General features: G+C 46.0%; 1 protein-coding gene across 1 annotated transcript in view; it reads left to right on the plus strand.

Annotated features, from left to right (window-relative positions):
- Positions 1-13,337, plus strand: part of LOC140903899 (corticotropin-releasing factor receptor 1) — a 124,457-nt gene that overhangs the window by 59,667 nt on the left and 51,453 nt on the right. The window contains exon 3 of the mRNA XM_073325842.2: positions 6,024-6,143. Coding sequence (XP_073181943.1) covers positions 6,024-6,143 — 120 coding nt within the window. The remainder of the gene's footprint in view (positions 1-6,023; positions 6,144-13,337) is intronic.

The following is a 13,337-nucleotide window of genomic DNA, read 5'->3' on the forward strand; positions in this document are numbered from 1 at the left end:
ACAGTGGCCCTCCTCCCTTTCTTGCAATGCGGCAGGTGGTCACTGGGTGAGCTGCTGAGGAGCTGCTGCAGAGCTGGGAGCTCTAGGCTGGGAGATGGGATGGTCCCAGCTCACTTTAGAGCTCCCCCAGAGCTGCTCAGGATGGTGACCTAGAGGCAAAAGGCTCCATAGTTCCTTCCAAATCCCCCCTGAGCTGTCTGTCCCCACCACTGTCTGAGCTTGGACATTAACTGATCTGCCACTGGCCACAGCACTGGCTTAGGTGCTCCGCCTCAGGCCAGCTGCTGGGACATCCCATCCCCACCTGGCCGTTGCCAACTGCCCGGACGTGCAGTTTATAGAGAAGCAGTCCCAGAAAGGCAGCTGCTCTCAGCTCTCTGTAGACCAGCCGCGGTGATGGGGCCAGAGGGGCAGCTCCAGCAGCGGGATTGATTTATGGGGTTTGTTTATTTCCTGACACCGTAAATCTTTAATCTGCGGAGACACGGGACCCGGATGACCACTCTGTTTCAGGGTCAAGATTGGGGAGCTGACTGCTTGGCAGAACGGGGAGCTGAACCACTGGACAAATGCCCATTGCATGCTGGGCCCGGGGCAGGGCTGGAGACGAAGCAGGGGCCTATTTCATCCTGAATCGCTGTGGTTGCATTAGAGGACCCTGAGAGGAAGGATGGGCCAATAGGTAGATCACTCGCCTTGGGCTTAGCAGCCTCTGGGTCAAGTTGCTGCTGTGCCACAGATTCCCTATGTGACCTTGGGTAAGTCCCTTTGTCTCTCTGCCTTGATTCCCCATCTGTACAGTGCCCTCCGTCCCAGAGGCGTTGGGATGCTTAAATACAATGAAGAGTCGAAGGTGTTCAGGTACTACCCAGGGGACATATAAATATGGGGAGATATTAAATGGTAGAAAAGTGCGGGGAGGTTTACCCAGTCCCCTCTCCCAGTAGAAACCGCAGGCTCCAAAGTGCATGTATCGGTCTGGCAGAGCACACTGGATCTCCTGCTAGTTGATAATTCTCTATTGAGATCTGTCAGTTGTTAACTCATTTGTTTTGGGCCCACATTCATTTTGTGTAGTGCTAATTCTTTCATCAGAAAGTCGTGAGGTACGATGTCAAATGCCTTCTGGAAATGTAAGTATATTATATCAAGACAGCTGCCTTTATCAACCACACTTGGAACCGACTCACGTCTGTCTGACAAGATCTAAATTCCATGAAAACTATGTTGGCTGGTATTAATTATATTTCTGTCCTCCTTTCACTTTTTATTGATAGCACACCATATCAGCCATTCCATTATTATGCCTGGGGTCAATGTCAAGCTAATAAACCTTTAGTTATTCAGGTCATTCTGTTTACCCTTTATAAATATTCTGCTTCATTCAGTAGCCAATGAATTCTCATTTTTCAATGCTGCATCACTTTGCAAACTTCACACCTCCTAGCTCACCTGTGATGTCGGTGGGTGATAAGCCCCATTTTACTAATGGGGAAACCGAGGCACATGTAGTTAAATGGGATCTGCCCAAGATCACACAGCAAGTCAGAATTACCACCATGATTATTTCCCAAGGAATGGGAAATTTAAGGTTGCTACAGCAACATAAACATTAGCAAAAATAGAGTTACAATTAAAAACACCTTGCCACAAAAAATATGGAATTGTTCCCAAAACTCTGAAGACTTTCACAATTCATATGTAGAACTATTGGGAAATAATTTTTTTCCTGCAATTATTTTTTTGAGGAAAACAACATTTTTTCAGCACATTGTTTTTAAAGGACTCATCAAACGGTCCTCTGTGAAAACAGAATCTTTTCCCACCAATATTTGCATTTTATCAAAACTCCAATTTTTGGCCAATTTTTTGGCCAGCTTTATTCATACGCAATGAAGGAGAAATGTAGACATATAAACAGGTTTCAGAGTAACAGCCGTGTTAGTCTGTATTTGCAAAAAGAAAAGGAGTACTTGTGGCACCTTAGAGACTAACCAATTTATTTGAGCATGAGCTTTCGTGAACTACAGCTCACTTCATCGGATGCATACTAACCACATACAATTATCATACAATGTGTATGATAATCAAGGTGGGCCATTTCCAGCACAAATCCAGGGTTTAACAAGAACATCTGAGGAAGGGGGTGAGTGTTCGCTTCAGGTTGGGGGGCTGTCTGTAGGCAAGGACTGGCCTGTCTCCCAAGATTTGTGAGAGTGTTGGGTCATCCTTCAGGATAGGTTATAGATCCTTGATAATGCGTTTGAGGGGTTTTAGTTGGGGGCTGAAGGTGACAGCTAGTGGCGTTCTGTTATTTTCTTTGTTAGGCCTGTCCTGTAGTAGGTGACTTCTGGGAACTCTTCTGGCTCTATCAATCTGTTTCTTCACTTCTGCAGGTGGGTATTGTAGTTGTAAGAATGCTTGATAGAGATCCTGTAGGTTTTTGTCTCTGTCTGAGGGGTTGGAGCAAATGTAGGCCAGTCCTTGCCTACAGACAGCCCCCCAACCTGAAGCGAATACTCACCAGCAACCACATACCACACAACAGAACCACTAACCCTGGAACCTATCCTTGCAACAAAGCCTGTTGCCAACTGTGCCCACATATCTATTCAGGGGACACCATCCCAGGGCCTAATCGCATCAGCCACACTAACAGAGGCTCGTTCACCTGCACATCTACCAATGTGATATATGCCATCATGTGCCAGCAATGCCCCTCTGCCATGTACATTGGTCAAACTGGACAGTCTCTACGTAAAAGAATAAATGGACACAAATCAGATGTCAAGAATTATAACATTCATAAACCAGTCGGAGAACACTTCAATCTCTCTGGTCACGCGATTACAGACATGAAAGTTGCAATATTACAACAGAAAAACTTCAAATCCAGACTCCAGCGAGAGACTGCTGAACTGGAATTCATTTGCAAATTGGATACAATTAACTTAGGCTTGAATAGAGACTGGGAGTGGCTAAGTCATTACACAAGGTAACCTATTTCCCCTTGTTTTTTCCTACTCCCCCCCCCACCCCTTCCTCAGACGTTCTTGTTAAACCCTGGATTTGTGCTGGAAATGGCCCACCTTGATTATCATACACATTGTAAGGAGAGTGATCACTTTAGATAAGCTATTACCAACAGGAGAGTGGGTTTTGGGGGGGGGGGGGAGAAAACCTGGATTTGTGCTGGAAATGGCCCACCTTGATTATCATACATATTGTAAGGAGAGTGATCACTTTACATAAGCTATTACCAGCAGGAGAGTGGGGTGGGGTGAGAGAAAACCTTTCGTAGTGATAATCACCCATTTTTTCCTGGTTTGTGTGTATAAAACCGTCTTCTGTACTTTCCTCAGTATGCATCCGATGAAGTGAGCTGTAGCTCACGAAAGCTTATGCTCAAATAAATTGGTTAGACATATAAACATGAACATTAAAATGTCCAGTTGCAACCATAGCTCCCCCACAATGCACTGCAGCTACCAAGATAAACTTGGGTCTATTCTGCTCTACATCAGCAAAAGTATGGAGTAACTCCATTCAAGTCCTATGTAGAATTGATGTAACTGAGCTCAGATTCAGGCCCACGGTATTTGAGATGCGGAGTTCCTGAAAGCCAGTTAGAAAAGAATGAAACCACTCATTTCAGCCCAGAAAGTGCTGCTGTATCTTCAGTAACTATAAGTGCTTTGCACTAAACCACACAAACACCTTTCAAGGTCTGTTGTACACCCCTCTTCAAACTGCAGAATGTTAATTATTGAATTATGTTGACATGACACAGAGAAATCCGTTTTGTATCTAATCCTCAGCTGTAGCAAAGACATATTTTGCTACAGAACATCCTGTACTATGTTAAAAATATATGTAAATAACTCTGCAATCTGGCCTCAATAAAGCCTAAATTAACACACTGTGCTTTCATTAGCCGTATTAGCCATGGCCCAGATAGAGCTGATTTCCTGTACAGTATCACAGTTTACTAAGCGCTAAACCCACACCAAGAAACATGCTTAATCCCGGGTACCATGAATAGACTCCAGCAATGAACATGTGCCCAAAACATTGTGAGCCAAATCCTGCCTCGTTTGCTGCCCCAAAGGCAGCATGAAGCACAAACTCCCTCCAGGTTCTTCGAGAGGACTCAGTGCTTGAAAACTGAATAGGGACCAACCGCAGGACCCCTGGAGGGATGGGGAGGTTGCAAAGGAGTAATGGGGAAGGGAGGCGGGTCCCACAGAAAGAAGAGCTGTTGATTTTTCTCAGTACAAGCTCTGAGCTGGGTTGTGAAACAACTACTGGAATCAAAAGAATTAATATAACTATGTGTTATACCCTGCTAACCATGAAGCTGCCAATTTCCCCTACTTTAACTTAAACTCTGTGCCACAGGAAACCCCCCAATACCTTGTTATTCTCTCAGCGTATAAATGATTTTTTTGCTGGTTCTATAGACATGGCGGCTGAAGGCCACAGTCTGTGCATGTCCTTCCACCGGGGCTCAGCCTCGAAAGACCCCACTTCAAGCTCCTTGGCCCATTCAGTCCTTTCTTGACCAGCAGATGGGCCATGTTTTCAGGGTGGGTTTTATAACAGGTGCTGCAACTAGGGCTGGTTGAAAAATTTTCATCCAAACTGTTTTTAACAGCAAATTGGCTTTTCAGCTAAACAAAATTTGTCATGAAAAGTGTCTGCCTTCTTTGAAAATTTTGTGGGTTTTTTTTTTGTCAAAAACCCAACATATCTGTATTTAGATAAGTAGTTGTAGTGCCTCATGGGGGCTGTAGTTCAGCTGCCTCGTGTCCTCATTCTCCTTCATGAGCCAGATTCCATGGTCAGACTACATCTCCCATGATGCACCATATCCAGGGACTCCCAAGATACAACTGCCTTTTTCACTCTGGGGGGGGATACCATGTTGCATCATGGGAAATGTAGTCTGACCAAGGAACCTGCCTTGTAGAGGGGGATGGGAGTATGAAACAAGTGAACTACAACTCCCATGAGGCAATTGCAGCAAATTTCCTAATTGAAATATTTTGGTATTCACGCACACACACCCCATTTTCCAGCCAGCTCTAAACATAACTAAACAATTCATTATACATAAGTTGGCAGGAAGCTCTCATTTATTGTCACAACTTTTGGTTCCTTCTCACCCGGGAGAGCTGAACCACCCAACTGAGACTGAAAGTCTCCGCTGCTTCTCTCCGATTGCAAGTCCACCCAGGCCCGCTTATTATAATCCACTTTGCACTGGAGTGTGAAACACAGGTATCCCCAGAAAGACTCAGACCCAGGATAGGGCAAGCATTTTCCCGGTCACACCTATGGTCAAGATAGTCCAGTTCCTGGGCTCGCCTTCACTAGGGAAAGAAGTATGTTTCTACAGTGAGATAAGCACTCGCACATTAGCTGTCTTGCTGTAAAACCTGAGTGGAAACAAAGCAACCTTGATAGAGGGATAGTTGCACCTCAGTGTAGCTGATTGAGATGGAGAAGGAGGGTTTAAGGCAGGAGTTCCCACACTGTGGTACATGAGCTTAATGTTCCACCCATTTGCTTCACAACAAGTTTTTAAGAAGGTTGGTGCAGTTTCAGAGCCAGTGGTGTGGGGTTTAACCACAACCAGCTACAGCAAGGTAACACTTCCCTCTGCCTCGTCTCCAATAAGAACTTGCAGCGCTGTGGCTATTTCAAGTTAGCTATCTCGTAAGAGAGACCCCTTTTTTTCCTAGTGAAGAAACAGGCTCTGACAATGGCCAACAATGACTGCTTCAGAGGAAGAAAGCTCTCAGTGTGTTAGGGGATAATGGGATGCAGCAAGCAGCTGGGAACGGGAATGGGATACAGTGAGAAGCTCCTGTATCCCACCAGCAACAAATCCCCTGGCCCACCATACCCCCGGCTCTGCAGGGTTCAGTCCCTTTGCTCTGTTGACCAAGGGGTGCTGCGGGTGGGAGGTCCATGCCATTCACTTTGGGATCTCTGTTAACCCTCTCCCCTGTCTCTCCCAGGTCTCCAGTGCAACGCCTCAATAGACCTGATTGGTACATGCTGGCCCCGGAGTGCTGTGGGGCAGCTGGTGGCCCGTCCTTGCCCCGAATACTTCTACGGAGTCCGATACAACACCACAAGTAAGGCATGTGGGTCTGAGGGGGCAGGGGAGGGAATAGGAAGGGGGCAGCAGCACCAGGGTCACTGACCCCCAGGGCTGAGTTTGGCATCAGTTGCACACACACTGAGCTATGACAGGGCAATGGGGCAAAAAGAAAACCCCGTTCCTGGCTACCAAAGAGCTTCTGCTTCATTTGCGGTTGGCATTGGCACCTGCCCAGCACATGAAAGGTGGGGCCGCACCCTGTTCTCACTGTGCCAAGCCCAGCAACAGCAGTTCAGTCAGATGTTTCAGGCCATCTGTTGGGTGCTGTAGGTGTGAGGAGGGAACCCGGTCACCCAATGTGTGGTACCACATGGGAACATTGCCACTCTGGCTTAGACCCAAGGCCTGCCTAGTCCAGGAACCTGTCTTTGGCAGATGCTTCAGGGGAAGAGGCAAGAAAGCCTGCAGTGGGTAGATGTGCCCCCCACATTAGGTTTCATCCTGGTATCTAATAGTCACTGATTGTCTTAAACCTCGGAACATGAGGTTTAACATCTCTTCCCAATTATTGTTAGCATTAAATATGGTAATTCTGGGAAGCTTTGTTACCATGTAAATGCCCAATCCTTTTTGGATTGTGCTAAGATCTTGGCCTCAGAAGCATCATGTAGCAGTGAGTTCCACAGGCTAATCCCCTTATGTGAAAACATATTTCCTTTGACCTGTTTTGAATTTGCCACCTTTCAATTACATTGACTGTTCCCTTGTCCTTGGGTGAGGAGACCGGGAGAACAGAGGCACCCAGTTCTACGTTTGCTAGCCCATTCATCCCGTTTGTGTAAACAATGGGCCTCCACATTCTGACACTTGGCCAGTGCTAGCCACTGCTGGACACCAGGCAAGAGGCTACGAGTCAGAGAGTTTACAGCCAGAAGGTACCACCAGATCATCTAGCCTGACCTCCTGCACAGCACAGCCCACCAGCACCACCCAGCACTGGCACACTAAACCCAACAACCAAAATGAGACCAAAATATTACAGCCCACCAGAATGGCGTGTGGGGGCAGGAGGGCATGGCAGTGGCAATGCTTCTGATAGTCCTAGCCAAATTGGCAACTTCTGTTGCATGGGATGAACATCATCTTCCTTCGCTGCTATATAGCCCTTTTCGTCCATTGATCTCAAAGCACCTGACAAAGGAGTTCAGCAGCATTATCCCCGTTTTACAGATGGGGAAACTGAGTCCTTCTTCCTAACCCATCCCTTCTGGGGTGCAGTTCATTCTCAGGTGCTTCTGCAGGAATGACTCCCCAGAAAGGGGATGGGTTAGGAGGAAAGACTTAGTTTCCCCACCTGTAACATGGGGTTAATGCTGCTACACTCCTTTGGGAGGCTGACACTCTGATGCACTACAGTTCTACACTTAGAGAGAGGAAGGATGGTCCTGGAGTTAGAACATTGAGTCACTGCTCTACTACAGACTTCTCTTGTGGCCTTGGGCAAGTCACTTAGTCTTTCTGTGCCTCAGGTCCCCTTGTGTAAACTAGGGATAGGAGCACTGTCCTACTTCACCGAGGGGTCATGAGGAGTTAAAGACTGTGTGGTGTTCAGATATCATGGTGGTGGGAAATAAGCACTGCAGGTCCATATCAATGTGCTTGAGAGAAAGAGTAGTAAGTTATTATCTAAAGTGCCCGGATCAGCCTCAGGAGCAAATATATGGGTAGAAAGCTGGTCTGTCCCCCTGTTTTTATGATTGGTCACGTCCTTCCAAAGAGAAAAGGAAAGTGTAAATGCTCCAAGCTCCCCCGGACATAAGGGGCCTGAAGGGAATTGTTTTCTGCTTATTCTTGTTCATGACATTTTAACGAAAATTGCTTGAAAATGGCTGATGACGTTTGCTGAGCACCACAGATTGGGAGGTGGGGGGAACCTCAAGTCTGGTTAATAGCTAAGGCATGGAGAAGGGTATCTTTTTTCCCCATAAAAGTGTTGATAATTGTCAACCAAAAAAAAACTCCATCAGAAAGATGAATTATCCCCAGCTCTCCCAGGGAACAGGATAGTGGGTTTACATTTTGTTAATGTTCTTAAGCTGCTGATTATCATGATTGTACACACAGCGTTATTTTTAATGATTTAATGATGAGGCCACCTTTGTGATGTCAGCTAGTTGTCATGGGGACTTTCTGGCAATGCTTCTTTGCAAGGCCACATAGATTTGTTTGTTTGATCTCTGGGGTGACTTCATTGTTGGGAAGGTAGGTTTGCTCAGTGAAATTGAGCAGGTTTGGTTTCCTCCTGCCTGGCTCTGCTTTGATGTCTTCATTGTTTGGTAAAGCATATTATAGTGCCTCGCTGGTGGCTTTGCAACCCAGGCCCCGCTAGCCATCCTCTTCAGTTTATTAGGAGAGGAGATGAGCTCACAGACAAAGGACTGTGCAAAAAGATGTAAGGGATGCTGGTCACATTTTCCTATCACTTTCATGTCCTTTGGGTTCCCATTTCCTTACAATTTCATGAGCTACATTTATACTAAGTGAGGCTGAGCAATAGGGTGAGCCTCGGTCATTTCAGAGCTATCTATTTATCTGAGGTCCCCATTATCTTAGTATCAGAGCCTCTCACAATCTTCATCCTCACAACACCCCTGTGAGGTCAGGCAGTGCTCTTATCCCCATTTTACAGATGGAAAAGAGAGGCCTCAAACATATTGAGATTCCTCATTAACACTGCTTAAAATGGAAGGCTAAAGTTGGGAATCTGGGTCCACCCAAGTCTGGGGCTGGAGCCTTGACCAGTGCACCAGCCTTCCACATACCCGTCATTTGAAAATTTCTGAGCATCTTGGGTCTGCGGAGCAGGGCAGGAAATCTTTCACGAGGTCTGCAACTTCTGCTCAGGTGAGGAGGCCACGGGATCTCCCAGTGCAGCTGCCTCTTCTGTAATGCCTTTGAAAAAGAAGCCAGCCAAGTAAGACACATGTATTCAAAAAGTGATCTCCTGACTGTTGTGAGTCTGACTAGCATGTTGTGTGTCAGCCTGAGTTAGACCCCGATCCAGCAAACACGAGTCGCCCCTACTTAATCATATGATCCCATGGACATAGATTCTAAGGCAGAAAGGGACCAGTCCGATCAACCAATCTGACCTCCTGTATAACACAAGCCAGGGAACTGCCCCAAAATAATTCCTAGAGCAGATCGCACATCACTGGCACTTCTTGCCTTGTGCCAGGGCTGCCAGGTCGGGCCCACAAAATGGGACTAGGACTGGTGGGAAATCTTGTACCTAAACTATTTTTCGATGGCAAGTTGTGTGTTTGGCTAAATGATGCTCTTTCACCACAAGGAAGTGCTTTCCACAGAAAATTTCCAAATCTCATCGCAAACACTTTTGGGCTGAAAATTGTAGTTTTTCAGCACGTGGAATGTTTTCTTATATTTGATTTTTGGAGGAAAAGTCCACATTTCCCATGGGGGGCAGTGGGAAGAGGCCATTTCTTCACCAGCTCTAAATGTGAGTGGTTAGAGAGCGCCTAAATCCCATTTTGAAAATTAAACTTAGGCTCCTAAATCAGTTAGGTCTTGCAATGCTAAGCACAGCAACGCTAAGTACCTTTAAAAATCTGGGGCCCATCCACACAGTCCACAGCAGCAAGCCTCCCAGTCCAGATAGACAGACTCGGGCTCGCACTGAAAATAGCTGTGTAGACATTGAGGCTTGGGCTCTGAAGCCTAGGGAGGGGGTGGGCTTCAGAGCCTGAATTCAGCATCTATACGGCCATTTTTACAACGCTGGCTCAGCCCCCACCAGGCCCAGTCTGCCAGCCCAGACTGGGAGGCTCGCTGCCGTGAGCTGTGTAGATTTATCCTATGTGACTTGCCCAAGGTGACACAAGAAGTCTGTGACCCAGGAGGGGACAGAGCCCAACACTCCCAAGTCATAAGCTAGCCACTTAACCACTGGTCCATCCTTCCTTAAGAGGGAATCACTGTGGTTTTATTCTAACAGAAGCTTCCCCCCAATTCCTTTCTCGCTGCAGCAATACTGTCCTAGCCTCGGCACTGTGTGTTGGTTGTTTATTATTATCTATTATAGCAGTAGCGGCTAGCAGCTCTCATCATGGACCATGACCCCATTGTGCTAGGTGCTGTACGAACATAGAACAAAAAGACAGTCCCTGCCCCAAAGAGCTTCCAGCATGACCAGCCCTTAGTCTTGCCTTGTTGAAGCAGATAGCAGGACCCGTGGCCCAGGCATTTTGTAGCTCCTCAATGGGTGCAATCAGCATGAAGAGGAATCCTTTGCAGAGCTGAGGGTGTCAGTTCTGACAGCTGGTGCTTACACCCACGTACTCGCTTCCGCTCTCTCCCACTCAGCAGCCTTCCCACACAATAGCTCCTCCGCCACTTTGTCCTTCACCACATCCCGGCACCTGGCACTCTCGGAATTAATGTGCCCATCTCCCAGTGCTTTGCAATCACAGCTATTGACCTGGTTCGGTTAGTGGGCGTCAGGAGACCTGAGTTCCACGCCCAGCTGTGTGACTTTGGGCAAGTCACTTTGCCTTGAATCCTTTTATGGGCCTGTGAATTGGTTTTGTGTGTGTGTGCTTGTGCATGTGTGTGTGTGTGTGTGCGTGCATCACTGCAATCTACAGAGTAGAATCAGAGCTACTCAACTGTGTGTCTTAGGCCCAACGCTGCTACTAGCAAATGAAGATTTTCCTACAGCTCAGTGTCAGGGGACCTGGGCATTGAAAGTGTGACAGGCTGAGTACCTAGCCCACTCTTACCACTAAGCTCTGAGTAGCCATCTTGTGCAGCATAGTGACAACCAGGAAGCTCAAGGTGGCTCCAAATTTGCAGTGCTGTTTGAGACCCCCTTTGGAGGCCCCACTTTTTGTTTGTTTATCTTTTTGTGGGACTTTTAGAATTCACGATAGCGAAAGTGGTACAGACACCATCCAAGCGTCCCACAAACCTTTACCTCTCCTAGTCTGACCTGCATAGCACAGATCTGTACATTTCACCCAGTTACTCCTGTATTGAGCGCAATGACTTTGGCTAGACTGAAGCATTTAAGTCCTCATGAGACTAACCGGCTGCATGCCACAGACAGAGTCCATGCCCGAGGCCCCTGCATTGGCATGGAATTGATTAGGTGCCAATCTGTGGCCAGTGGGAAATTCTTTACCAACTCCGCTCTGGTGATCAGTGTGACCCTGAGCATGTGAGCAAGACACACCAGCCAGGCACATAAGAAAGAGTCCTCTGTACCTCACACCAATCTACTTCAGTGTTGGCCATGTCCTGAGTCCAATTCAGTTTCATGGGTTCTCTCCAGATTTTGCATCCAGTTTCGATTCCTCACGGAGCCCAGGGCATTAGGAGCTGAGAGGCTGTTTTAGGTGTAGACTAGTCCCAGTCTTGCAAAAGGTAGCATTAATTATTACCCCAGTGGGCTGTGAAACACACAGTAACATTGCACTGGCTTCTGACAGTTGTATCAGTACAGCACCCCTCATGCACACAGAGAGAGAGAGAGAGCTGGCACACACATACACACACACACATTGCTGACAAAGTGCCTCACCCCTAACTTGCAGTACTCCCTGCTATTCCAGTCCTGGGCTCCCCAGGCAATTCTGCCAATACAAATCTGATCCACAGTACCTGGTTATTACAGTCCTAGACCTCTCCTGGACTGACTTCAACTCCTGTGTTGAATTATGCTGTGAACAAACCAGCTACACCATCGTTCATTAGTGGAGAAATGTTGCCATTAGGGCTGTCAATTAATTGCAGTTAAATGCATGCGATTAAAGCAAAACAAATTAACTAGATTTTTTAAAAAAACAGTCATGATTAATCACAGTTTTAATGGCACTGCTAAACAATAATAGGATACCAATTTAAATTTATTATAAATACTTTTGGATGCTTTTCGACATTTTCAAAGATATTGATTTCAGTTACAACACAGAATACAAAGTGTACAGTGTTCACTTTATATTATTATTTTAGATTACAAATATTTGCACTGTAAAAAGATAAACAAAAGAAATAGTATTTTTCAAAAGAAAAGGAGGACTTGTGGCACCTTAGAGACTAACCAATTTATTTGAGCATGAGCTTTCGTGAGCTACAGCTCACTTCATCTGATGCATTCCTTTTTCCATTCCATACGGCTAAATTCAGTGCCTTGCATAATGACAGGTTTCAGAGTAGCAGCCGTGTTAGTCTGTATTCGCAAAAGAAAAGGAGGACTTGTGGCACCTTAGAGACTAACCAATTTATTTGAGCATAAGCTTTCGTGAGCTACAGCTCACTTCATCGGCTGCATTGCACTGGCTTCTGACAGTTGTATCAGTATCCGATGAAGTGAGCTGTAGCTCACGAAAGCTCATGCTCAAATAAATTGGTTAGTCTCTAAGGTGCCACAAGTATTTTTCGGTTCACCACATACAAGTACCGTAGTACAATCTCTTTATCATGAAAGTGTAGCTTACAAATGTAGATTTTTTTTGGTTGCACACATGCACTCAAAACCAAAACAATATAAAACTTTAGAGCCTACACTTGTCCTACTTCTTGTTCAGCCAACCGCTAAGACAAACAAGTTTGTTTACATTTACGGGAGATAATGCTGCCCACTTCTTATTTACAATGTCGCCTGAAAGTGAGAACCAGGCATTCGCATGGTACACTTGTAGCCGGTGTTGCACGGTATTTCCGTGCTAGGTGTGCTAAACATTCGTATGCCCCTTCATGCTTCGACATTTGTAAGCTGCACTTTCACTTTCAATATATTTGAAAATGTACAGAAACATCCACAAATACTTATAATAAATGTAAATGAGTATTCTATTAGTGCTAAACAGTGCAATAAAACTGTGATTAAGCATGACTCTTTTTGTTTCATCTTGCAATTAATGGCGATTATATTTTAGAATCGTTTGACCGGAGGGGCAACACGAGTGATGAATGCAATAAATTAACCTCAGGTTTCAGTTTGGGATCAGCACTGCCTGTCGCAGCTCTATGGCATTTAAGGGCATAAATTGATCCGAGGGGAGGTGATGTGCAGGAAGATGCCATGAAATCATTACACCATTAATAACTCTGGGGGGAGGGGGGTTGTTTGTTTTATTTAACAAACAATCTAAGGGCTGTCTGTGTCCCCTGTGAATTCTCCATGGCTGGCACTGTAATGTGTGGTCTC

Source organism: Lepidochelys kempii, chromosome 27 (genome assembly GCF_965140285.1).
Source record: "Lepidochelys kempii isolate rLepKem1 chromosome 27, rLepKem1.hap1, whole genome shotgun sequence".
In the NCBI taxonomy this organism is placed as follows: domain Eukaryota; kingdom Metazoa; phylum Chordata; order Testudines; family Cheloniidae; genus Lepidochelys; species Lepidochelys kempii.